The sequence below is a fragment of the Trachypithecus francoisi genome, unplaced genomic scaffold, assembly GCF_009764315.1.
Source record: "Trachypithecus francoisi isolate TF-2019V2 unplaced genomic scaffold, Tfra_2.0 Lachesis_group11, whole genome shotgun sequence".
NCBI classification, from domain to species: Eukaryota; Metazoa; Chordata; class Mammalia; order Primates; family Cercopithecidae; genus Trachypithecus; species Trachypithecus francoisi.
In genome coordinates, this window is record NW_022681456.1 from 128,107,025 (window position 1) to 128,132,908 (window position 25,884).

At 37.9% G+C, this 25,884-nt stretch overlaps 1 protein-coding gene across 13 annotated transcripts in view; it reads left to right on the top strand.

The window, feature by feature from the left end:
- The window catches only part of PARP11 (poly(ADP-ribose) polymerase family member 11), a 55,412-nt gene that overhangs the window by 18,246 nt on the left and 11,282 nt on the right, over positions 1-25,884 (top strand). For 6 of the 13 annotated variants that reach the window (XM_033223173.1, XM_033223186.1, XM_033223174.1 and 3 more), the window contains 5 exons: positions 16,292-16,420; positions 17,297-17,417; positions 20,082-20,157; positions 23,789-23,861; positions 23,942-24,072. In XM_033223173.1, the coding sequence (XP_033079064.1) occupies positions 16,292-16,420; positions 17,297-17,417; positions 20,082-20,157; positions 23,789-23,861; positions 23,942-24,072 (530 nt within the window). Of the gene's footprint in view, positions 1-12,320; positions 12,526-16,291; positions 16,421-17,296; positions 17,418-20,081; positions 20,158-23,788; positions 23,862-23,941; positions 24,073-25,884 lie in introns of all 13 variants that reach the window. The other 7 variants (XM_033223181.1, XM_033223182.1, XM_033223185.1 and 4 more) reach the window with 4 other exon arrangements.

A 25,884-nucleotide genomic window follows, 5' to 3' on the forward strand; every position in this document is an offset into this window, starting at 1 on the left:
ACCATTGTGTAATGGCCTTGTCTCTTTTGATCTTTGTTGGTTTAAAGTCTGTTTTATCAGAGACTAGGATTGCAACCCCTGCTTTTTTTTTTGCTTTCCATTTGCTTGGTAGATCTTCCTCCATCCCTTTATTTTGAGCCTGTGTGTGTCTCTGCACATGAGATGGGTCTTCTGAATACAGCACACTGATGGGTCTTGACTCTTTATCCAATTTGCCAGTCTGTGTCTTTTAATTGGGGTATTTAGCCCATTTATATTTAAGGTTAATATTGTTATCTTTGAATCTGATCCTGTCATTATGATGTTAATTGGTTATTTTGCCCATTAGTTGATGCAATTTCTTCCTAGCATTGATGGTTTTTACTGTTTGACATGTTTTTGCAGTGGCTGGTACTGGTTGTTCCTTTCCATGTTCAGTGCTTCCTTCAGGAGCTCTTGTAAGGCAGGCCTAGTGGTGACAAAATCTCTCAGCATTTGCTTGTCTGTAAAGGATTTTATTTCTCCTTCACTTATGAAGCTTAGTTTGGCTGGATATTAAATTCTGGGTTGAAAAGTCTTTTCTTTAAGAATGTTGAATATTGGCCCCCACTCTCTTCTGGCTTACAGAGTTTCTGCCAAGAGATGCGCTGTTAGTCTGATGGGCTTCCCTTTGTGGGTAACCCGACCTTTCTCTCTGGCTGCCCTTAACATTTTTTCCTTCATTTCAACCTTGGTGAATCTGATAATTATGTATCTTGGGGTTGCTTGTCTCGAGGAATATCTTCGTGGTGTTCTCTGCATTTCCTGAATTTGAATGTTGGCCTGCCTTGCTAGGTTGGGGAAGTTCTCCTGGATAATATCCTGAAGAGTATTTTCCAGCTTGGTTCCATTCTCCCCGTCACTTTCAGGTACACCAATCAAACGTAGATTTGGTCTTTTCACATAGTCCCACATTTTTTGGAGGCTTTGTTCATTTCTTTTTCCTCCAAACTTCTCTTCTCGCTTCATTTCCTTAATTTGATCTTCAGTCGCTGATACCCTTTCTTCCACTTGATCAAATCGGCTACTGAAGCTTGTGCATGCGTCACGTAGTCCTTATGCCATGGTTTTCAGCTCCATCAGGTCATTTAAGTCTTCTCTACACTGTTTATTCTAGTTAGCCATTCGTATAATCTTTTTAAATGGTTTTTAGCTTCCTTGCGATGTGTTCACATATCCTCCTTTAGCTCGGAGAAGTTTGTTATTACCGACCTTCTGAAGCCTATTTGTGTCAGCTCGTCAAAGTCATTATCTGTCCAGCTTTTTTCTGTTGCTGGTGAGAAGCTGCGATCCTTTGGAGGAGAAGAGGAGCTCTGGTTTTTAGAATTTTCAGCTTTTCTGCTCTGGTTTCTCCGCATCTTTGTGGTTTTATCTACCTTTGGTCTTTGATGATGGTGACCTACAGATGGGGTTTTGGTGTGGATGTCTTTTTTGTTGACGTTGATGCTATTCCTTTCTCTTTGTTAGTTTTCCTTATAACAGTCAGGTCCCTCAGCTGCAGGTCTGTTGGAGTTTGTTGTAGGTCCACTCCAGACCCTGTTTGCCTGGGTATCCCAGCGCAGGCTGCAGAGGAGCAAATATTGCAGGATCCTTCCTCTTGGAAGCTTCGTCTCAGAGGGGCACCTGGCTGTATGAGGTGTAAATTGGCCTCTACTGGGAGGTGTCTCCCAGTTAGGCTACATGGGGGTCAGGGACCCACTTGAGGAGGCAGTCTGTCCGTTCTCAGAGCTCAAATACCATGCTGGGAGAACCACTGCTCTCTTCAGAGCTGTCAGACAGGGACATTTAAGTCTGCAGAAGTTTCTGCTGCCTTTTGTTCAGCTATTTCCTGCCTCCAGAGGTGGAGTCTAGAGAGGCAGGCAGGCCTGGTTGAACTGCACTGGGCTCCACCCAGTTCAAGCTTCCCGGCCACTTTGTGTCCCTACTCAAGCCTCAGCAATGGCGGATGCCCTTCCCCCAGCCAGGCTGCTGCCTCACAGTTTGATCTCGGACTGCTGTGCTAGCAGTGAGCAAGGCTCCATGGGCATGGGACCTGCTGAGCCAGGCGCAGGATATAATCTCCTGGTGTGCCGTTTGCTAAGACCATTGGAAAAGTGCAGTATTTGGGTAGCAGTGTCCCGATTTTACTGGTACAGTCTGTCACAGCTTCCCTTGGCTAGGAAAGGGAAATCCCTCAACCCCTTGTGCTTCCTGGGTGAGGTGATGCCCTGCCCTGCTTTGGCTCGACCTCTATGGACTGCACCCACTGTCCAACCAGTCCCAGTGAGATGAACCGGGTGCCTCGGTTGGAAATGCAGAAATTACCCATCTTCTGCATCAGTCACGCTGGGAGCTGCAGACTAGAGCTGTTCCTGCTTGGCCATCTTGGAATGGACGCCCCCCTCCCCCAAGCGCTGTATCTTTTCTTAAATTTCTGCAACATGCCCGTTGAATATTCAGTGTTCTTTTCAATTTTCAGTTCATCACGGCCTTTCATTATTTCATGATCAGCATACTATTAAGTGGTGTGGATTCCCTGTGATTCTGGTGGACTACCCTTTCAATACTTGAACAAGATTTCAGTTTTAGCTTTTTGCAGGAGTTTTCTATTTTTATTAACTTCTGTTCATTACTTTCAACATAGAACTTTTATAGTTGGTCCTTCTCTTTCTTCAGATCATATGTATAGTGGTCATTTCAACACCATACTCTTCTGTAACATATTTCAGACTTAACACTGCTGCCCAGTTGCTATAACAGCTTGACTTTCTGTTCTGTAGATAAATATAAATGCTTTCTTTTTTTTCATAACACTATTATCCATAGTGGTATCTGCAGGCCTTTTTGACCTTGTCAACAGTATCTTTATACTGCAGACCAGAGAATAAGAAAAAAACACAGTAATGCACGTAGATATTGGCCTCTTGTGGGGGCATTGTGAGGAACCTACCATTGGCACATCCAGCCTGCAGATATGCTATCCAGCCTGCACGTATGGCATATCTACCCTTTGTGGACATGCTTGCGTGGGGGAATCTGGACATGTGAGGAAAATATATATTACAGCTGAAGGGGCTTGGGAAAGTATTTTTTCCCTAGAATAAACTGTATGTTATACTCTTTCATTTTGACTGTGACCCATCACATGAGGTCAGGAGTAGAATTTTCCTCTCATGGCCTTATGTAAAGGCTCAAAAAGTTTCAGATTTTGGAGGATTTCTGATTTTAGATTTTTGGATTGGGGTGTTCAACTGATATATATTATGCTATATATATAATGTCTATATGTGTTACCAACCCAACTATACATTTTTATCATTACTTTACATAATTGTGTGTCTTTTAAGGAAGCTGATAGAGAAAGGGGAGAACAAGTATGTAGCATCTACATATTTAATTTATTACATATACCTTCTTACTGTGATTCTTCTTGTGGATTTGAGTTACCATATGGTGTTATTTCCTTCTCCAATATATCTTTGTTCCCACCTGCCTTCTTGGTGCTGCTATTGTATATTTAACAATTCTGTATATTATAGGCATAATTATACAATTAAATATATATTTAAAAAATTGATACATAATAGACATACATATTTTCAGGACACACGATAATTTAATAAATTCACATAAAATTTACATATGAAATCAGGGTAATGTGATATCTATCACCTTAAATACTTGTCTTCTTTATGCTAGAAACCATTCAGACTATTCCCTTCTAGCTATTTTGAAATGTACAATAGATTATTATAAACTACAGTCACCCTACTGATGTGTTGAACACTAGGTCTTATTACTTCTAGGTCTTATTTCTTATATCTAACTGTATATATATATATATATATATATATATTTTTTTTTTTTTTTTTTTTTGAGATGGAGTCTCGCTATGTTGCCCAGGCTGGAGTGCAGTGGCCGGATCTCAGCTCACTGCAAGCTCCGCCTCCCGGGTTTACGCCCTTCTCCTGCCTCAGCCTCCTGAGTAGCTGGGACTACAGGCGCCCGCCACCTCACCTGGCTAGTTTTTTGTATTTTTTTAGTAGAGACGGGGTTTCACCGTGTTAGCCAGGATGGTCTCGATCTCCTGACCTCGTGATTCGCCCGTCTCGGCCTCCCAAAGTGCTGGGATTACAGGCTTGAGCCACCGCACCCGGCCCTAACTGTATATTTTTACCCGTTAATCAACCTCTTTTAATCACTCTCTCCCCCTGCCCTTCCCAGTCTCTGGTAACCACCAATCTACTTTGTCTCTTCATGAGTTCCACTTATTTAGCTCCCACATATGAATGAGAACGGGTGATACTTGTCTTTCTGTGCTCGGCTTATTTTACTTAACATAATGAATTCTCATTCTATCCATGTTGCTGCCAATGTTATGACTCCATTCTTTTTTTACAGCTGGATAATCCATTGTATATATAAACCAGATTTTCTTTATCCATTTATCCATGGATGGATACTTAGGTTGATTCCCTATCTTGGCTATTACGAATCATTCTGCAATAAATACGGGATTGCAGATATCTCTTCACTATATTGATTTTTTTTTTCTTTTAGGTTTATACTCAGTAGTGGTATTGCTGGATAATATGTTAGTTCTATTTTTTTTTTTTTTTTTCTGAGGCATCTCCATAGTTTTCCATGGTGACTGTTCTTATTTACATTCCCACCAACAGTATACGAGGGTTCCATTTTCTCCAGGTCCTTGCTAGCATTTGTTATTCTTTGTCTTTTTGTAAAAGCTGTTTTAACTGAGGTGAGATGATGTCTCATTGTGGTTTTGGTTTGCATTTCTTTGAAAATTAGTGATTTTGAGCATTTTCTCATATACCTGTTGGTAATTTGTATGTCTTTTGAGAAATATCTATTCAGGTCTTTTGCCCGCTTTTAAGTTGGATTATTTGTGGGTTTTGTTTTTCTTTTGCTGTTGAATTATTTGAGCTCCTTATATATTCTTATTATTAATCAGTTGCCACATTGATAGTTTGCACGTATTTTCTCCCATTCTGTGACTTGTTTCTTCACTTTGTTGATTATTTCCTTTGTTGTGTAGACTCTTTTTAGTTTGATGTAATTCCAGTGATCCATTTTTGCTTTGGTTGCAGTGCTTTTGAGGTCTTACACAAAAAATCTTGCCCAGACCAATGTTCTGATTTCCCCAGTGTTTTCTTCTAGTAGTTTCATAGTTTCAAATCTTAGATTTAAGTCTTTAAATTTGATTTGATTTTTTAATATGGTTAGAGATAGTGGTATGGTTTTATTTTTCTGCAAATTGGATAGTCTTTATCCAGTTTTTCTAGCACCATTTATTAAAGAGACTGTTCCCATTTTATGTTCCTGGTGACTTTGTTGAAATGAGTTAGCTGTAAATGTGTGGATTTATATCTGGGTTCTCTATTCTGTTCCATTGGTCTATGTGTCTGTTTTTATGCAAGTATCATGCTGATTTGATTACTATAGCTTTGTAGTATATTTTGAAGTTGGGTAATGTGAGGCCTCCCGCCTTGTTTTTGCTCAGGATTGCTTTAGCTATTCAGGGTCTTTTGTGGTTCTATATAAATTTTAGGATTTTTTGTTCGTTTGTTTATTTCTGTGAAGAATGTCATTGGTATTTTGATAGGGATTATGTTGAACCTGTAAATTGCTTTGGGTGGTATTGTCATTTTAACAATATTAATTGTTTCAGTTCGTGAGCATGGAATGTCTTTCCATTTGTTATGTCTTTAATTTCTTTCATAAGCATTTTATAGTTTTTCCTGTATAGATCTTTCATTTTAGTTAAATTGACTTCTGTGTATTTTATATTATTTGTAGCTATTGTAAATTGAATTGCTTTTTTGATTTCTTTTTTAGATTGTTTGTTCTTGGCATATATAAATGCTACTGATTTTTTGTACGTTGCTTTTTGTATCCTGCAGTTTTACTGAATTTATCAGTTCTTACAAGTTTTTGGTGGAGTTTTTAGGTTTCTTTAAGAATAGGATTATGTCTTCTGTCAACAAAGGAAATTTAACTTCTTTTTCTCCAATTTGGTTGCCATTTATTTCTCTTTCTTGCCTAACTCTTGCCAGGACTTCCAATATCGTGTTGAGTAACAGTAGTGAAACTGGACATCCTTGTCTTGTTCCAGATTTTAGAGGAAAGGCTTTTAATTTTTTCCCATTTAGTGTGTTATTAGCTGCGGGTTTGTCATCTGGCCTTAGTAGATATGTTTCTTCTATATCCAGTTTGTTGAGGGTTTTTATTATTAGAAGATGTTTAATAAATGCTTTTAAAGCATTTATTAAAATGATTATATGGTTTTTCTTCTTGGTTCTGTTGTGATCTGTCATGTTGATTTATTTGCGTATGTTGAACCATCCTTGCATCCTTGAGATGTGAATCTCACTTGATCATGGTGAATGATTTTTTTAATGTGTTGTTGAATTCAGTTTGCTCGTATTTTATTGAGGATTTTTGCATCTATGTTCATGGGTGATATTGGCCCATGGTTTTCTTTCTTTGTTGTGTCCTTATTGGGTTTTGATATAAGGATAATGCTGTCTTGTAGAATGAGTTTGAAGTATTTCTTCCTTTTCAATTTTTTTGAAGAGTTTGAGTAGAATTGGCATTAGTTCTTTAAATGTTTGGTAGAATTCAGCAGTGAAGCCATCAGGTCCAGAGCTTTTCTTTGTTGGGAGACATAATTATAGCTTCAATCTTGTTACTTGTTATTGGTTTGTTTAGGTTTTAATTTTCTTTATTTTTCCTCTTCTTTCTCTTCTTCTCTTTTCTTTTCTTTCTTCCTACAGGATCTCTCTCTGTTGGCCAGGCTGGAGTGCAGTGGTGCAGTCATAGCTCACTGCAGCTTTACATGCTGCACCTCAAGTGATACTCCCACTCCCACCTCAGCCTCGCAAGTATTTGGGACCACAGGCACATGCCCAGCTAATTTTTAAATTTTGTGCAGAGACAGAGTTTTGCTGTGTTGCCTAGGCTGGTCTTGAACTCCTGGCCACAAATGATCCTCTTACTTCAGCCTCCCAAAGTGCTGGGATTACAGGCATGAGCCACTGCACGCAGCCTGTTCAAGTTTTCTATTTCTTTCTTTCTTTTTTTTTTTTTTGAGACGGAGTCTTGCTCTGTTGCCCAGGCTGGAGTGCAGTGGCACAGTCTTGGCTCACTGCAAGCTCTGCCTCCCGGGTTCATGCCATTTTCCTCGCTCAGCCTCCCAAGTACCTGGGACTGCAGGTGCCTGCCACCACACCTGGCTAATTTTTTTTGTATTTTTAGTAGAGACAGGGTTTCACCGTGTTAGCCAGGATGGTCTCGATCTCCTGACCTTGTGATCCGCCCACCTCGGCCTCCCAAAGTGGTGGGATTACAGGCGTGAGCCACTGTGCCCGGCCCAAGTTTTCTATTTCTTTATGATTTAATCATAGTAGATTGAATATGTCCAGGAATTTTTCAATTTCCTCTCGGTTTTCCAGTTTGTTGGCATGTTGTTTATAATAGTCTCTAATAATTCTTTGTATTTATTCTGGTCTCAGTTGTCACCTTTTTCATTTCTGATTTTATTTATTTGGATCTTCTCTTATTTTTCTTAGTCTCACTAAGACTAAGAATTGTCAATTTTAGTTTATCTTTTGAAAAATGCGGCTTTGCTTTTTAAGTCTCAATTTTTTTAATGCTCTGGTGTTTATTATTTCTTTCCTTCTGTTAATTTTGGATTTGGTTTATTTTTGCTTTTCTAATTCCTTAAGGTGTGCATTGTTGGATTGTTGTTTTCTTCTTCTTTTTTTAAAGTGTAGTTTTTTGATACAGATGTTTATTGCTATAAACATTCTCTGTTAGTACTGCTTTTATTGTATTCCATAGCTTTTGGTATTTTGTATCTCCACTTTCATTTGCTTTAAGAAATTTTAAATTTCCTTCTTAATTTCTAGTTAAGAAATTAACCAATTGGCTAGTTGGTCATTTTGGAGCATGTTGTTTAATTTCCATGTTTTTGTGTAGTTTCCAAAGTTCTTCCTTTCTTTGGTTTCTAGTTTCATTTCATTGTGGTCAGAAAAGATAATTGATATGATTTCTGCTTTTTTGTTGAGACTTCTTGTGACCTAAGATATGGCCTATTCTGAAGAATATTTCCTGTGTTGATGAAAAGAATGTGTATTCTGCAGCCATTGGGTGAAATGTTCTGTAAATGACAGGCCTATTTGATCTAGTGTGTAATTTAAATCTGATGTGGTTTGTTGTTGTTGTTGTTGATTTTCTGTCTGGAAGTCCCTTTTTATTATTATTATTTTTTAAAGTTTCTTACTTTTGCTGTATTGCAGTCTGCCCCTCACTTTAAGTCTATTAATGTTTGTTTTATATGCCTAAGATCTCGGGTGTTGAGTGCGTAGATACTTATTATGTCCGCTTGCTTAGTTGACCCTATAGTCATTATTTATTGAGCTTCTTTATCTCTTTTTACAGGCCTTGTTCATAGTCTATTTTATCTCTTTATAAATATGGCTACTCTGCTCTTCTTTGTTTTCCAATTGCATGGAATATCTTTATCCCTTCCCTTTCATCCTCATGTGTGTCTTTATAGGTGAGGTCGGTTTCTTGTAAGTATCATATATTTGGAATTTTTTTTTTCCCCATTCAGCCACTCTGTGCTCTTTAATTCGAGAAGTGAATCTATTTGCATTCAGGGTTATTATTTATAAGGTCGTTCTTGTTAGTTCATTTTGTTGCTTATTTTCTGGTTGTTTTGTAACTGCTCTCTTCCTTTCTTACATCTTCCTTTCTGGGTAAGTGATTTTCTCTGGTTGTAGGTTTTAACTCATTGCTTTTTATTTTTAGTGGGTCTGTTGTAGGTTTTTGCATTATGGTTACCGCAAGACTTACGAAGACATCTTATAGATACAACAAGTTGTAGTATAGAGAGATTAGAGATTCTTTGTAATTTAGCTATTGAGTATCTTTTTTTACCCGCTAGGCCTGCCTCCTTTTAAGCACCAGATGGGGCCTTACACTCAGGTTTTTCTTAGCGCCGGTAAATAATTAGAACACTGCCCATGCTGAGTGGGAGAGGTACCAAAGAGGTTATCCTGGCAGCGCGGGAAGGCTGACTTGGGGTTTGTGCCTGGGAAACCTGTGGGTGAAGCTCCTATGATGTGGTGTTGCTGAATAGCCACTCTGATTTGGTGTCTCCTTTGATTGAGTCACAGAGCAGTTTCCAGGGTTAGGGATTGTAGTCCTACTTAACTCCTTTGTCTCTGGCTGTCTTCAGGGATAGTTCTCCCTTCAGGTACTCCCAGTGCTTCCTGTAGATTGAGGCAGGGACAGGTCTTCTGTCAGGGAACCCAAGATGGTGGGAAAGCTGGTTGGCCACCTTAATCTCACTTTTTCCAGTGTAGAAATCATGAGTCAGGGGAAAGTTTTCTGTATGCTTGATGCTGGGCTGATTTTGTGGTGAGGTATCGTGGGTAAGAAAATCCAATTCCCTTACTGTCTGCTCAGTTTTTTTTTCAATCCTCTGTGTCCCTGGGAACTGCCTCTCCCTACATAATATTTGCGTTCTGGGGTATTGCTGGTGATAATCTTGGTGCTGTGTATTTGTTTTTGGTTTTCTCTGGGGGCAGGGAGTGAAGCCAGCTATCTTCTGTGCCACCATCTTGGAACTGGCAGTTCATGCATTGGTTTATGTAGTTACTTTTAAATCAGTCAAGAGGTGAAAGGAGAAATCAGCAAATATACCTTTAAATTACTTACATAATTACCTTTACCAGCACTCTTTTGTTCTTTTTTATCCCCCATGGATTATTAGTACTGCCTAGTATCATTTCAGCCTAAGAAACTTCCTTTGTTATTTCTTGTAAAGCAGGTTTGCTAGCAATGAATTCTCTCCGTTTTTGTAATTGTGGCAATATCTTTATTTCACCTTCATTTTTGAAAGATAGTTTTGCTGGTATGAGATTCTTGGTTGATAGGTGCTTTTTTTTGTTTGTTTGTTTTTTACTTTATGTACTCGAAGAATGTCGTCTCCTAATCTTTGGCCTTTAGCATTTCTGATGAGAAGTCAGCTGTTAATCTCATTAGGATTCTCTTACATGTGATCAGTTGTTTTTCTCTTCCTGATTTTAAGATTTTCTGTTTGTCTTTGACTTTCCAAATTTTGACTTTGATGTGTCTGTATTTGGATCTCTGTGTTTTTCCCTTTTGGAATGTATTGAGCTTCTTGGATGTGTAGATTTATGTCTATACACACACGTATAGATGTGTGTGTGTGTATATATATACATGTGTATATATATGTGTGTGTGTATATATATAAAATGTACAAATTTGGATAGTTTTACTTTCTTTAAGGTTTTTCCTGTGCCTTTCTTTCTCTCCTCAGCTTCTGATACTCCAGTTATTTATATGTTGGTGCACTTAATGGTATCCCACATTTCTGTAATGCTCTGTTTATTTTTCTTTAATTTTTTTCTTTCCTTTCTTACATTTCATGTATTACATAATGTCTGTTCATTTATGTTCAAGTTTGCTGATATTTTCTTGTTCACAGAGCTACCACTGAGCCTTTCTAGTGAGTTTTTCATTTTACTTACTATACTTTTCAACTCCAGAATTTCCATTTGGTTATTTTAAATTATTTCTCTCTTTATCGATACTATTTATTTGATGAGACATTGTCATCATAATTTCCCTTAGCCTGTTAAGCATAGCTTCATTTAGGTCTTTGAACATATTTGTATTAATTGCTTGGAAGTGTTTGTTTGCTCAGTCTACCCCCTGTGCCCCATCTGGAGGCAGCTTCTTTTGGTTTTCTATGGGTATTGCTCACATCTTTGTGGAGTTTTTTTTTTATGTCTCATAATTTTTTTCTTGAAAACTGGATATTTTAAGTAACATGGCAACTCTGGATGCTGATCCCTATTGTGATTGTTTGGTTATTGGTTTATGTGTTTAGTGATACAGCTGAACAAATTCTGTAAAGTCCATTTTCCTCACAATGTGTAGCTTCTAATATCCCAGCTCAGGTTTTTCCCCATTGTTCTTAATCTCTTAGCCTGACTACTTATGTGGCATTTCTGGATTGGCATAGACTACGTACTGGTCACAGATTGTGCTTACTTTCCTTTAGGTAGTTAGATTTTTACCCTTAAGTGTTAAATGTGTGTGTGGCTTGGTGGCTGCTATCATAGTTCAGGGAGTTTACTTTTTTTTTTTTTTTGGTCCTACATTTAGCCAAGTACTAGTAGCTTGGCAGTTAGTTCCTGAGAGGGCCCAGCCTTCGGCATGTCCACAGTATTCCAGACTTCCAGGGAGGGTAGTGCTGTTTCCTTTCACCCTGGCTTCATCGGAATCGCCCCTGGGTCAGAGTAGCTTCTGTGAAGTTGTGTTTAACCAGAAGTTGTGGTTAAGACCCTTGTGCCAGTGAAGTTTCTACGCTGTGTTGATGAGTATATGTATAGCTTAGAGAATGTTGTCAAGACCGCCCCATGTTCTGCCCTGATCATTCCTGGGCGGATACAGCCTAGTGTTTTTATAGTGCCTTTCTGACTCCTCTATGATCTCAGAGGGCTCTTCTTGGCTGTCTGTGGTTCTCTGCGTTCAACTTCTGCCTGCTCTGCCATTCTGCTTGTATTGGAGCTCCTAGCCTTTCTTGTTTTTCATTAAGATTTCCACTGTTTTCTTTCTTTTCTGTTGAGGTGGAGTGTTGCTCTTGTCGGCCGGGCTAGAGTGCAATTGCGTGGTGTCGGCTCGTTGAAGCCTTTGCCTCCGGGGCTCCGTCGGTCCTCCGGGGCTCCGTCGGTCCTCCGGGGCTCTGTCGGTCCCCTTGTCTCACCCTCCTGAGGAGCTGGAACTACAGGTGCCCGCCATCACGGTTGGCTCATTGTTTGTGTTTTTAGTAGAGATGGGGTTTCACCATGTTGGCCAGGCTGGTCTCCAGCTCCTGGCCTCAGGTGACCCGCCTGTCTCGGCCTCCTGGAGTGCTGGGATGACAGGCGTGAGCCACCGCGCTGGCCCCACTGGTTTCATAATGCCGTTAGGCATGGGCTTCTCCTCTCTGTTCCAGATCATGTCAGTCCTCTCAGGTGGAAACGTAGAGCTCGTTGTCCTTAGGGCCTGTCTTTCCCCCTGAGCAAAATCTCCATGCCACTGCACCTGGGGCTGAAGGTGAGAGCCTTTTTTTTCCCTGGAGTAACACTCCATTCTTAGAGGGGTCACTGGGGTGGTGGTAGCAGCCCTTGGGAGCAAGTTGGGGCGGTGGCAGTCAGGGCCCAGTATTCTCAGCCTGCTGTACCTGGAATAGAACTTCCACCGTCTGAATGGGGGCTGTGTAGGGGAAGAGAGACCGGTCCTCTGTGTCACCTCTCCAGAACAGAGCTTCTGCACCTCTGGGCTGAAGGAGAGGAGAAACACCAGCAGCCTTCGCCTCCCAGGGTAAAACTAGCCACCGTCCGGGAGCCTGAGGGAGGGGAGCCCTCTGCCTGTCTTTTGGCTACACGTACCGCAGGTGGAGCCTTCATAACACAGACCTGGTAGGATGTGAGAAATGGTGGTTTGTAACTCAAATGCCGCAGACTCTAACTTGTTCTGAGATTTAGTAAATTTTCTTGAATGAATGTTTCTCCACTTTCTGTATGCCCTTAGTACAATTTCCAGAGACTTTAAATGTTTGTTTTTTAAAATAATTTTTGCAGTTTTTAATTTTTAATTAATTAATTTTTGTGAGACAGGTCCAAGCTGGAGTGCAGTGGCATGATCTTAGCTCACTGGAGCCTCAAACTGCTAGGCAGTCCTTCCATCTCAGCCTCTCAAGTGGCTGGGACTACAGGCATGCATCAGCGTGCCTGAGTAATTTTTATTTTATTTTTTTGTGGAGATGGAGTCTCACTGTATTGTCAGGCTTGCCTCAAACTCCTGGCCTCGTGTGAACCTTCCTTCTCAGACTCACAAAGCCCTGGGATTACAGGTGTGAGCCACCATGCCCAGCCTACTAGTTTTTAAAATGTAGTTTTGCCAGTTCCACTGAGCTCCTTGTTCTGTCATTCTGGAAGTTCTCGTTCATTTTTAAGCTTTTAAGATCAGGTTTGGGATCTTCTTTATATGTAGAGGCAAGGAAGTTATTATTACCAGATATGATTTCCTCGAGATACTATACTCATGCTAACAAAATAAATTATACTTTGTTGTAGTAAACTAAAATTTATGTCAGAAAACTTGAAACCAGTCTGGGAGGCAGCATTATTTTCCTTATATAGACCAGGATTTTGACTTTAAACTCATTTTCCACACAGCTTTTCAATTTGATGATCCAGACTGACTGTTCCCAGGCTCTGTAAATAAAGATTCTCTTTGTAACAGATAACATGAAGACAAGCTCTACCAGCATACCCATTGCCCTGGAAACTTTACAAAATGCTTTACTGCTTTGTACTAGCTTTTTTTTTCTTCCCAGCCTGCTTCTAATTACAAACAGGAAAATCAGACAGGATGTGGCCTTGTGACTGAACAAGTTCATTCATCTAACATCATTAAATACCTACTTCATAAGCGACAACTGGTGGATATTCTTTTTATTACCTATAAATGTGTTCTAGCCTAGAGCCATTCTTACTATGGTTGCGGTATTTTAAAGTTATTAATTTAAATTTGACTTAACTCTTTGAGCATAATTATGCAAAATAGTCATTTCTTTGTAGAGAAAACTTACTGTAGAAAATCGAAATGTTTAATCTTATAAAATGCATCTTTTGAAAGAAACCCAGAGCATGTGTGAAGCAAAGGAGAGGAGAAGTAGCTGTGCATGTGTGAAAGGAGGCAGTGCGGCTTGGTCACGCAGGGGGAAGAACTGAGGTTCAGGAGGCCTTAGGTGTTTCTTTAATCTTCTCTGTACTGCTGGCTAGGAATCTAGACTAAAAAATTATATTATTCTCTGCTTTGTTTTTTTTCCTGACTTTAATTGGAAAATAATCACTTTTCTCTCCTGCACATTGAATTGTGGAGGAAAATAAATATTGTAAATTGATAAGGAATTTTATAAGATTTGAAGTGCTTTAGAATTGTTCAATACAGTGGTACCTGTGTATAGTGCTGTCCTCTCTAAAACTGTGACAAATACAAGATGGGGCTGTCCTAAGTCCCACCATAAGCTATTTATAACAGAAAGCTCTGAAAGGATGTTGCTGAAACACTTTCATTTGTGACCTGGCCTAAAGCGAAGTCTTAGGTAAGGTGTTTTATAGCAGAGCACACGTGTATATGTATGCTGTATAAAGGGAACTTTTCTCTTTTCTATTCTCTTTTCTAATAGAGAAAAGATAGAATTCATAAGGCAAATATTTTTAACTGTTAGCTCCAATCTCATTCTTCCAAATTTTTCTGGTTATTTTCAGAAGAAAAGCTAAATTTAGGTCACATTTGCTTTCTTTCTCTCTTTCTCACAGTTAAATGGCCAAATGAAATTAACATTAATTTAAAAAAGCAGTAGGAATTGTGAATAGTTTACTGGACCGTTTGATCTTAAACTTTAAATCATTGTCTTTATTATGTGGTTAAAATAGATAAGGTAAATAGTGGGTCCTAAACCAGAAGCCTTTGATCCTAAGGTGTTCTATGTTTCATTTCTTAGAAGCCAATCGAATTTAAAACATGAAGAAAAAGTGGGAAATAATCATAAAGCATTGCTTGAGTTTCCAAACATATATAAAAAATAACAGACCCCCTTCATTGAGGTCAGGCACTGTACTTGGTACTTTACTGCATTGTCTCATTCATTTGTACCAACAACCCAATGAGGAAGGAGTCGATCATTTTTCATTTTGTGAAGAGCCAACTGTGGCCTAGACAAGGTAATAGAGACTTATTCCAGGTTACTACCACTTCTAAAAATAGGATGGACATTTTAAATGATGAAATTAAAAGGCAAATACTTTCTAAATTGCCCAGTAGTACATATTCGTTGTAAAAAAAAAAAAGTCAATGATACAGGAAATCAAATTTTTATCAAATCATCAGTAACTCTATGTGTTTTTATATGTGTGTAATTATACACACACAAACACAGAGTGAGAGAGAGAGAGAGCTCTGAAAGATACTCAGTGAAATTATAGTATTGGCTAACCCTGGAGAAGAAAGGTGAGAAGGTACCAGGAATGGAAGTGATGGTTAAAAAAGTCTTTAGCTTTATTTTGAATGTTCTGATTTTTTGCAAGGAGAATATTTTTTATGTAGTAGTTCTATAAACTCAATAATTTAAAAACCCTTGAAGAATGAGGACAGGAAGCCAAATTCCAGATTGAGTTTAATTTTCTTTGACCAGCCTCTTTGTCTCCTTTCTAGAGACTTCTTCATTGCAATACCCAACCAAGAATGTTTAAAACTTTTCAAAGATAATGTGTATGTGAGTTAATTGGTATAGTTAAAATTACGAAATCATTGATAATGAAGTATAAGACAGTATGTGACGGTGGCTAAGTGCATAGACCCTGAAACCAGGATGTTGGGTTGGAATCTTGACTTCCTCGTTGTATGACTTCTCTATACTTTAGTTTCCTCGTTTATAAATTTGGAGTACTGATAGTATCTGTCTCTAAGTTGTTGTGAGACCTAAATGCATTATCATCTGTGTAGTACTTAGAACAGTAGTTGGCACATAGTAAGTCATATAAAGTTTACTATTATTGCTATTTTGTCCTGACACTTAGAAAAAATGGTGGTAGATTGTTATATATACATCCAGACTTCTTTCTGTGTATGTGTGTGAACATTTACATATACAGATACACACACACACATTCACGGGGTAAGTTTATTTTTATTAAAATTGGATTATACTGTTTCTATTTTCTTGTAATCTTTTACAGTCAACACCATATAAATATCTTTCCATGCCATTACATCAAACGGCTGTTTAAAATAAAAATTAGATGCATTTGATCTTAAACTAGTGTGATAGCATGGGTCCTTTTGACCAAATACATGAACATAAGATAAAATTGACATTGCTTGGGGCTCTGCTGAAAACCTTAAGTGATTATTGATGTTGATATAGCTTACTTAAATGATTGAATAGACCTTGGCATATTCTACCTAAGGTTATTATTATTTGCCTAAATTGTTAAGCAATGATGTCCAACATTTTAAATGTTTATCTTCAGAGCCAATATGCAAGATAGAAGGCTGTTTTTAAAGTGTCATGGGAGGAAAGACACTTGAATAACACTCTTTGTAAAGAAGTAAAATGATCTGTAAAAAGTGTACTTGTTATTAATAGAATTATTTCTTCCTCCACCTCTTTCTGGCTTTTCAGGAGATGTTTCACAAAGCAGAAGAATTCTTTTCTAAAACAACAAACAATGAAGTGGATGACATGGACACATCAGATACCCAGTGGGGCTGGTTTTACTTGGCAGAATGTGGGAAGTGGCACATGTTTCAGGTAGCTCCTTTCCTTGAATTTAGCAGAAGTGTTTTCGATTCACTTAGCATCACCTTGCTAATGTATGTAAAATGAATATAAATATAGAACTTGAAGTTAAACCTTAAGGAAATAAAATCATTTAACTAAAAAAAAGTTAGAAATTATTCTAGTCCTTTTCCTTTTCGTTTCCCCAAGTTTTCACACTCATTTATTTAGAAGAAACAGTATGTGTTTACTGTGTGTACAGAGGACGAATGTGACTGAGAGTTGCATGGTGTCAGTACATCTGAGCAACTCCAAATTTGGTTTGATGGACAAAGAAAGGGAAGAACAAATCCGTATTAAACACTTCTGTACGCCAGGTGTTATGTTAGGTGTTGTACATTTATTTTCTCCCTTATCCTCACAGTAACTTGGAAGCAGATGTTAACATTCTCTCTTACAGTCAAGGAAAGTAAGACTCAGAGAAGTTGACATAATTTGTCAAGGGTCACACAGCTAGTGAAACTGAGATTTGAATCCGTACTCAAAACCTGTAGTCTTTTTTTTTACTCTACTAAACTGGAAAAGAAGATTTAATTTGAGCCACTTAGAAAGTTTGATTATTGGAATAATCTGTAAAAATTGTGATTATCTGGAAAAATAACTATATTTCTATATATATCTAGTTATTGAAGGGGACTGTAACCAGTTGTTTCTTCACTGGAGATCCTTAAACCATTTTCAATATGCTGGCTTAGTTGTGAGTCTCCCTGTGTGTTGGGAACTAGAACAGGTGATTAGTAAGTTTCCCTTGTCCCTCCATTCCCTGTCTCTATGACCACAGTACCACCTCTGTGGCCAAGTCATTAATGTGAACAGCTGGTAAATGAAACTTTCTGGTTTGTCTTAAAGCCGGATACCAACAGTCAGTGTTCAGTTAGCAGTGAAGATATCGAAAAAAGCTTCAAAACAAACCCTTGTGGCTCCATTTCTTTTACTACTTCCAAATTCAGCTACAAGATAGACTTTGCAGGTATGTTTTTTTCCCTAATAGTTGTGTGTTTTTAGTATATTGATATGGTAAAATCTACAGCTCTGAAGGTCAGGATTAGTTGATATATTTGCCAACCGTGAAGTATATCTTTTTTGTTATATACAAAAATACCTCTATAAAAATTCAAGTTTTAAAATCTTGAGCAACATTACCTTTTATAAAAGGTGTGTTTATATGGTTGTGTATATTAATGTATGTGAAGATTATCATATATACTAAGTGCATTTCATACTTCTAAGGAACACAAAACACTATATCAGTTGTTTTATTCATCATCCCATCAGTCTTTTGAAATAGGTAAGAACATTTTTACATTTTTTTTTTTGAGACGTCTCGCTGTGTCACCCATGCTGGTGTGTAGTGGCACGATCTCAGCTCATTGCAAGCTCTGCCTCCCGGGTTCAAGCAAGTCTCTGCCTCAGTCTCCTGAGTAGGTGGGATTACAGACACCCGACCCCACATCTGGCTAACTTTTTTGTGTTTTTAGTAGAGACAGTGTTTCATCATGTTGACCAGGCTGGTCTTGAACTCCTGACCTCCTGATCCACCCGCCTCACCTCCCAAAGTGCTGGGATTACAGGCGTGAGCCATCTTGCTTGGCCAGAACTTTTTTACTTTAAGGATCAAACAGATGTCAACTGAGAAAGTCATAGGTAGTTGGCAGTAGTTTCAAGAACAAGTTTTAGCTGAATGACCTTTCTCTTGATGTCTTTGTCAGAAAACGATTTCTTTAATGGACATTGCCTTCTGTCATTTTCGTATTTATTTGGCTCTTTCACAGATTAGCCAGATAATCTGGAAATCAGTCCCACTTTGGATTTCATCTGTGATATATGGGCATGTTTTGGGGTGTCCCATGAAAAACCTGATGAACTGAGCTCCTCAAGTTTCAAGCAGTTAGTTTCAGCTATTTATTGCTTAGAGGCAAACACGACGTGGATGGGAGGCTTTCTTAATAAAAGAACATTTTGTTTGCTCCACAGCACTTAGTCCTTTAGCTGCTCTCTCGCAATTCCTGTGAGTAGTGTCTTTATGACAGTGTTTGTAGCGCACTGTGGCTGGGTAGGGTGGGGAAACATTAGGAAATCCCCTGGGATGAGCCACGGCCCAGAAACAGTGAAGGGGATTTGTCCAGTAAGTGATTGATGGAACCAAATATGTAATAATTATTATCCCACCAAAGTTGTTTTTCTTGTTTTTGTTTTTGTTTTTTTTTAATTATCAAGAGTTAAAAAACCATGAGATCCTTACTCGTGACAAGCCATAATTTTTTAATGCCATTAGGCAAATCAGCAGGATTTAAGAGGCCCTGACATTTGTCCCTCTGCCACAGTCTAGGCAGAAGGTGTCTGGTAGGCGTTTTTCGTCATGTGTACAGGTATTTTTGAGGGAGAACTGAGACTGAATGATATGCACAGACAACAGACCTCAAGTAGAGCATGAAATGTATGAAAGCATTTGGTAGATAATTCAGCAAGCCACATGTTTCTGAAAGAATATTTTTTAGTATACTACACTTTTTGGAAACTTGCTGTCAGAAAATAGAGTTTATTAAAAATATCATTATTAAGGAACAGGAGTTACATATACTAATAACTTGAGTTCCCCAACCCTCTATGTAATGATCCTGTTTCAAAGCCATGGGATTAGCATTTCACATGTACTCTTTGCAGATTTCAGCTCCAACCATTCTGCCCCTAGCCAACTCAGGTTTTCTTTATAAAAATGGTAAAAAGTAAACTCAAAATGAGATGGTCCAAGAAGGTGGCATCACAGGTCTTGCTCCACATGCTGAGATGATCCTGCTTGTTCCCTGAACAGTGGTAAATCCAGTATGTGTAGAGTCCAGGAGAACACAGAAAGGACAGAACACACTTTATACTAGCCTTGGTCTGGGTGGGTAATCCTAATCATTCTGAAATGGAATGATGTCAATTAGATGAGGTAAACTGGCTAGAATCTTACATTAAGAATCACCACTTAACTTTGAGGAATGAAGGAATGGACCTGGTAAATATTGCCATGACTGAGGCATGGATGAAAGAAGAAAAGGATACCTTTAAGTAATTAGTCTCTTATCACTAGAATCTTTTTATGTAAGTTTGTACTGGGTCTAGCCAGGTTTTCTATTTTTTAGGTTTAGTTATATAATTAAGGAGAAATCAGGAAATGTAGAAATTTTTGAAATTCTGTAAGTTGTACAAGTTTTATAATCATTTCCAAAATTTTTGGAGAGATAGAAGTACATTTTTCTACTTAATAAACCAACCACATTTAATACTGTAATTTCTCTCTTTTTAGAAAGTACTCTTAGCTTTCCTGAGTTTAGAACTCTCCTAGTTTAGTGTCTGTTTAACCTAAATGTGGTACAGAAGGGGAATAGACCGTGCATACTGAGCAGTGGATGAAATTAGCATCTTTATGTGTGAGCTTAGATCAAGCAATGAAGCTGTGCTTCTTTGAATAGCGCCTTCACAACATGATCCATAGCGGTATGCTAAAGTACCCATCATACTATGCTGGCCAGCTCCTCCCAAAGCTCCTTGATTCCTGATCATCGCGTAGCGTGGCTGTTAATCTTCATGACACTTTATACTACAGTGTGTTTTTATGACTTATCTAATATCTTGTCTTTGTGTACAGAAATGAAGCAAATGAATCTCACCACTGGAAAGCAGCGCTTAATAAAAAGAGCCCCCTTTTCTATCAGTGCTTTCAGGTATGGTAAAGAGAATAGGGGTGGAAAGAGTGGGTTTTTTTTTTCTTACTATTGGACAGAAAAACAAATAGACTGAAAATATTTTGGTAGGCCATTTGATAATATTGATCTTTTAATCAAATTTTGGGCCAGGCGCGGTGGCTCATGCCTGCAATCCCAGCACTTTGGGAGGCCAAGGTGGGTGGATCACGAGGTCAGGAGATCGAGACCATCCTGGCTAACATGGTGAAATCCCGTGTCTACTAAAAATATGAAAACATTAGCCAGGCGAGGTGGCGGGCGCCTGTAATCCCAGCTACTCCGGAGGCTGAGGCAGGAGAATGGTGTGAACCCAGGAGGCGGAGCTTGCAGTGAGCCAAAATCACACCACAGCACTCCAGCCTGGGTGACAGAGCAAGACTCCATCTCAAAAAAAAAAAAAAAATTAAAATAAATAAATAAATAAATATCAAATCTCTCATTTGTTGACAAAATAGCAACATTATTATTTACTCTAAGTGCTTCCTTTCATGTTATCCTTTTCCTTTCTTCTTGTGTATTTACATTTTTTAATTCTTTAGAACAGTTTACATGGTAGTTACAAAATGCCTTGTGGTCTCTGCTCTGAACTCATAAAGTAACTCACTGAGGTAAGTTTAAATTGTTAACTTGGAAATATTCTCTCAGAGACATACAATTATTGGGGCTGTAAGAACCAGGTAATTGTTCACTTTGTTTCCACCTCCATGGATCTCCATTGGTCAACTCCTAGAAGTAATTTCAAATTTGTAGCGACTAAGGGAGACCTAAGGAAGGTGGTAGAACAGTGGACAACAGTATTGCTTTCTCTTCCCTGGAACTTGGTTACAAATTTTCTTTTTTGCTTGCTCTGGCCATAAGAAGTCTGAAAAAGGAGTTATAAATGTCAGAAGACAATAAATATTTATTATTCATGTGAATGGACTTGAAGGAAGAAAATCTTAAAGCATGTCTCCTATTTTCTAAAATGACTCTTCAAGCAAGTATTGAAATTCTTTTTGTTCAAATCATTTAAAATGAAACTGAAAAAAAGGTAGCGTGTTAATTAAAAGAAATATTTTAAGTTTCTATCAGTTTGTTTCTCAACTTTTGTTTTTATTTTAGCATTTACTTTGGTTTTATTTTAGCATCATGATTTAAAAGTTATTCCAAGTACTTATGTAAGAAATGCTCTTGTACTTCTGTGGAAAATAGAGAATAGTATTTCCTTACTAGCTACGTCATATCCACATTTTTTAGTATGAATAATATAATAAAAGAGTTACTTATCTTCAGAAAGTATTTAATCTGGGAGAAAAATGAAAAATGAGACATAATAATGGAAGATGTTATTGTAATTGTACATTGTATCTGCTATGCTTTGGTGGAGGCAAGAAGCACTGTGATGGGATCAAACACTTTGTTCTGTCACAGACTGTACAAACCATAGAACAAAGACAGGACAAGGAGAGAATTAAGCAGAATAGAGGACAATAAGCAAGATAATAATAAAAGGAGAGGACTATTTAGGTAAGATACAGTAGGGTGTTGAAGGTCAGTAGGTGCTGATACAGAAATATTTATTTACCATGGGAATACATTGAGCATTTATTACATGCAAGGTTAAGTAATACATGCTTCCTGTTGGCAAGGAGTTATTTAAGGCTGTTGACTACATAAAAACTAAAAACATTCTTTTGGTCATAGCTAAAAGATACTTTAGGCCAAGTATGTTTTAGGCATTTTTTTTCTCACAAAAAATTGGGAAAATATTTTTATTCATTCTTGTAGTTGAAGGGGTATTCTCCATATTATATGAAGTACTTTAGAACTCTCTAAATAGGAGATCAACATGGGCAAATAATTTGAACAGTTCATACAACCTCACTCATAATAAGAGAAAAACAAATTAATACCAGACTGATTTTTACTATCAAATTGACTAAAATTCAAAAGTTTGATCTCACGCCTTTTTGGAGTGGTTGCGGGAAAATAGGCAATTTCTATATTTCTGGTGAGAATGTCAGTAGGTACGTTCAAAGACAGCATTTGGTTGGTATCTGTTAAAATTATGAAAAAATATATTCTTTGACCCAGAAATTCTATTTCAAATATGTTATTTTACAGATAGACAAGTGGACATGTAACATGACAGATGAACAAATGTGTTCCTGCAACATTTTTTTTTTTTTTGAGACAGAGTCTCACTCTGTTGCCCAGGCTAGAGTGCAGTGGTGCCATCTCGGCTCATTGCAACCTCCGCCTCCCAGGTTCAAGTGATTCTCCTGTCTCAGCCTCCCAAGTAGCTGAAATGACAGCCTCACGCCACCACGCCCAGCTACTTTTTTGTATTTTAGTAGAGACGGGGTTTCACTGTGTTGTCCAGTCTGCTCTTGAACCCCTAAGCTCAGACAATCCATCTGCCTCGGCCTCCCAAAGTGTTGGGATTACAGGCGTGAGCCACTGCGCCCGGCCAGCATTCTTAATACAGTAGCAAAAAGTTGGAGACAAGCTAAATATTATTATGGTATATCCATATGGTGGAATTCTGTGCATCTGTACAATAGAATGCATTCATTAATTCATCTAGTACTTATTGAGTGTGTACTATGTACCAGGCTCTGTTGTAAGCACTAGGAATAATGATACTCTCTATGTACTGTTACAGAAAGATCTCTAAGAATCTATGAAGTAAAAAACAAAAACACAGGTGCAATAAATGTATGCTTTATGCTACCATCTGTGTGAGCAAAGAGCTTGGCTTATATTAACCTAAAGAAGCTCTGGAAGAATACCCAAGAGACTAAAATAATAATTACCAGGAGATGGGGCAAAAAGTGAGACTTGGACATAGCAGGCACTGGAGTAGGAGGAAAACTTCTCACTGTATATTTCTTTATACATATTAATTTTTAAACCACATATTTGATTTTTTTCATTAAAATAAGTTTGAAAAAAGTAAAGATCAGTTTGAAATTTATTAATTTCTTTAGTAACCTCCAATCACTGGAGGCGATTGGTGTGTCATTTTCAGCCTTTTACTGTTAAATCCCTCAACATCACTGTGTTTTTCTGTGTTCACATCCGGTGGCTTGAACATGTTTGATAGTTTTTAAGATTTGCTGACTGACTGTGCTAATAACCGTTAAAGTTAGTGGGCTGTTGGAGAGAACAGTGGGCAATTAACAGAGAAAGGTTTAGGTGTGAGTTAGATCTTGGAGAACATTGAATGAATGGTTGAGGAGTTTTGATTTTATTCAATAGGCAATATAAGCATGAGTTTCAGCCTTTTGTTTTCATCAGGAGCTTGATTTTATTTTTAATTTCTTTGCCTAAAATCTTCACATTTTAAAGAAATTTTGGAAATTTCAAAAAAGGCAACTAAGCAACCGTTTTTGAAATTTTTATGATATATAGGGTTGTATATTTTCCATCGAAAGTTCACTGTTCAACATCTAAAAAATAGCACACATAGACATTCAATAGTTTTTAAATAAAGAAACCAAAGGCTATATTTAATTGCTTTTGTCACAATACCCTGAAAATGAAAATTAAGCTTTGAAGAAAAGGCTAAATTCTTGACAGTAATTACAATCAGCTTCTGATATTTTGTTTGGTCTTTTGCTGTTTCCAGTTACATCTGTGAAAACGAGGCCATCCCTATGCCACCACACTGGGAGAACGTGGACACTCAAGTACCATATCAGGTAAGAGCAGAATTGACTGAATATACCATGAAAGAAATCGGAAAGGACCGCAAGAAATCTGTGCAAATTTATTTTTCCAGCTTATTCCTCTGCACAGTCAAACACATGAATATAATGAAGTTGCTAATCTCTTTGGGAAAACGATGGATCGCAACCGAATTAAAAGAATTCAGAGAATTCAAAACCTAGATTTGTGGGAATTCTTTTGCAGGTAAGATGATTTCTAATCTGAACCTTCTCCTTACCGCTAAGTCTTTTACGGTTAAAACATAAATATTGAATTGTGTTAATTTTCAATGATGTAGACATGCTGTTTTTCTCTTGCCATGTTTTGACCTGGTCTCAGGGCTGTTCTTCAGCATTCTCAGGGAGTGAAAGAGTTGGTCTGTAAACTTGGCTTGTAACATTGCAATGTGAGAAGCTCCTTCCTTTCAAGGTTTAGCACTGTGCATCTTGGCTGAAATCAGCATTACAGAGGAGTGTCGGAGCTCTTTAGCTTTGTTGATATGACTTCCTTGGCTCAGCCTTTTATTAGCAGTCTCTGCAAACACTGTTTTCTTTTGTTTTTAACAGTCATACTATCTTGCCAGTAATCTTTTGCCTGTTTTATTTTACAGAACACTTTAAAACATATCTTCAAATTTCTTGCTTAGCCTAAAGTTTACTTTGTAGATTTAAAATCTCAATTCCTTACTAGATTTCAGTTGGAAATGACCCATTGGGTGACTCAGTGTTCACTTAACCGAAAATAAAGTCCGTTACAGAAAACTTAAAGCTATGAAAGGTATTATCCAAATTAGCCTCTTCTGCCGTATTTTTTATGACATGTAAAAAATTAAAATAAGTGGTTCTCTGAAATATTTTCAGTTAACGTTTGTAGATGAGATTTGATTTCTAGTAATTTTAAGTATCTAAGCTGACTTTTAACTTTTTATTCAGAGAAATTGCAAAAAACACAAAAGTAGAATCTAATATAATGAACTTCATGTATCATCCTGATTCAACATCTATCAAGATTTACCACACATAAATTGTCTCCTTTTTTGTTATTGTTGTTGCTAAAGTATTTGAAAGCAAATCCCAGACCATAACTCATTTCATTTCTATATACCTGAGAATTAGGCTGATTTTGTTTGATAATGATGCGTGGAATTCTTTCTTGGTTCTGACTGACTAGTTAATATGGCCTGCGTACATTTCTGGTTTTATTCTCATAATAGTTTATGGTAAATAAGGGGCTTTCAGCTTGTGTTCTTTATAGTCTCGGGTCTATTGGCCAAACCAGCTTTTATTTCTAACAATAACTGAGGTTAACTGGGTTTAGAAAGTTTAATTTAGTTCTTGTTTAGATGATTCTTTTATAGAGGAAGACAGAAGCCTCTGCCTCCTTTGACTTCATTCTCTCAGTGAATAAAGTAAGTTTTTCTAAAATAGTCTGATGAAAATTTAATTCATTATTCTTCCTCAGCCCTCTGAATTGGAGATCAAATTGGTCTCCTTCATAACTTGAGTCCCCAATTAAATCATAGTGGTAAAAATGTACCAGTAATTCCCCAGAACATTTTGTACTAAGAATTTCACTGGAAACAGTTTTACTCTGGTGATGCCCTTCATGGTTTTATGTAATGTCAGCCTATAGAAATCTGTGATGGTAAGTGAACCTGCCACCTGCCATGACAGTACAAAATACTGAGTCTCATTATAATGGCAACCTGTCATTTTGACATCATCCTGAAGAACTAAAATAACTTGGTCTGTCTCACTGTCACGTAACCTATGACTCACCATATAGGTAGTCAGGCCCACATGAGTCCATCCGGCAATAGTTTTCACATTGCCTAGGCCTCTCCTACTTCCCCCACTTCTTCTAACAAAAATGTCTTAGTACCTACTTTATGACAAGCACTGTTCTGGGCACTTGGGATAAAACAGTACAGAGAACCATAGCTTGGAGAGCCAGACCATTGTAACACAGAAATGTGGGGGTCAGCTCAGGGCCTCATGGCAGCACAAAGGGAGGGGA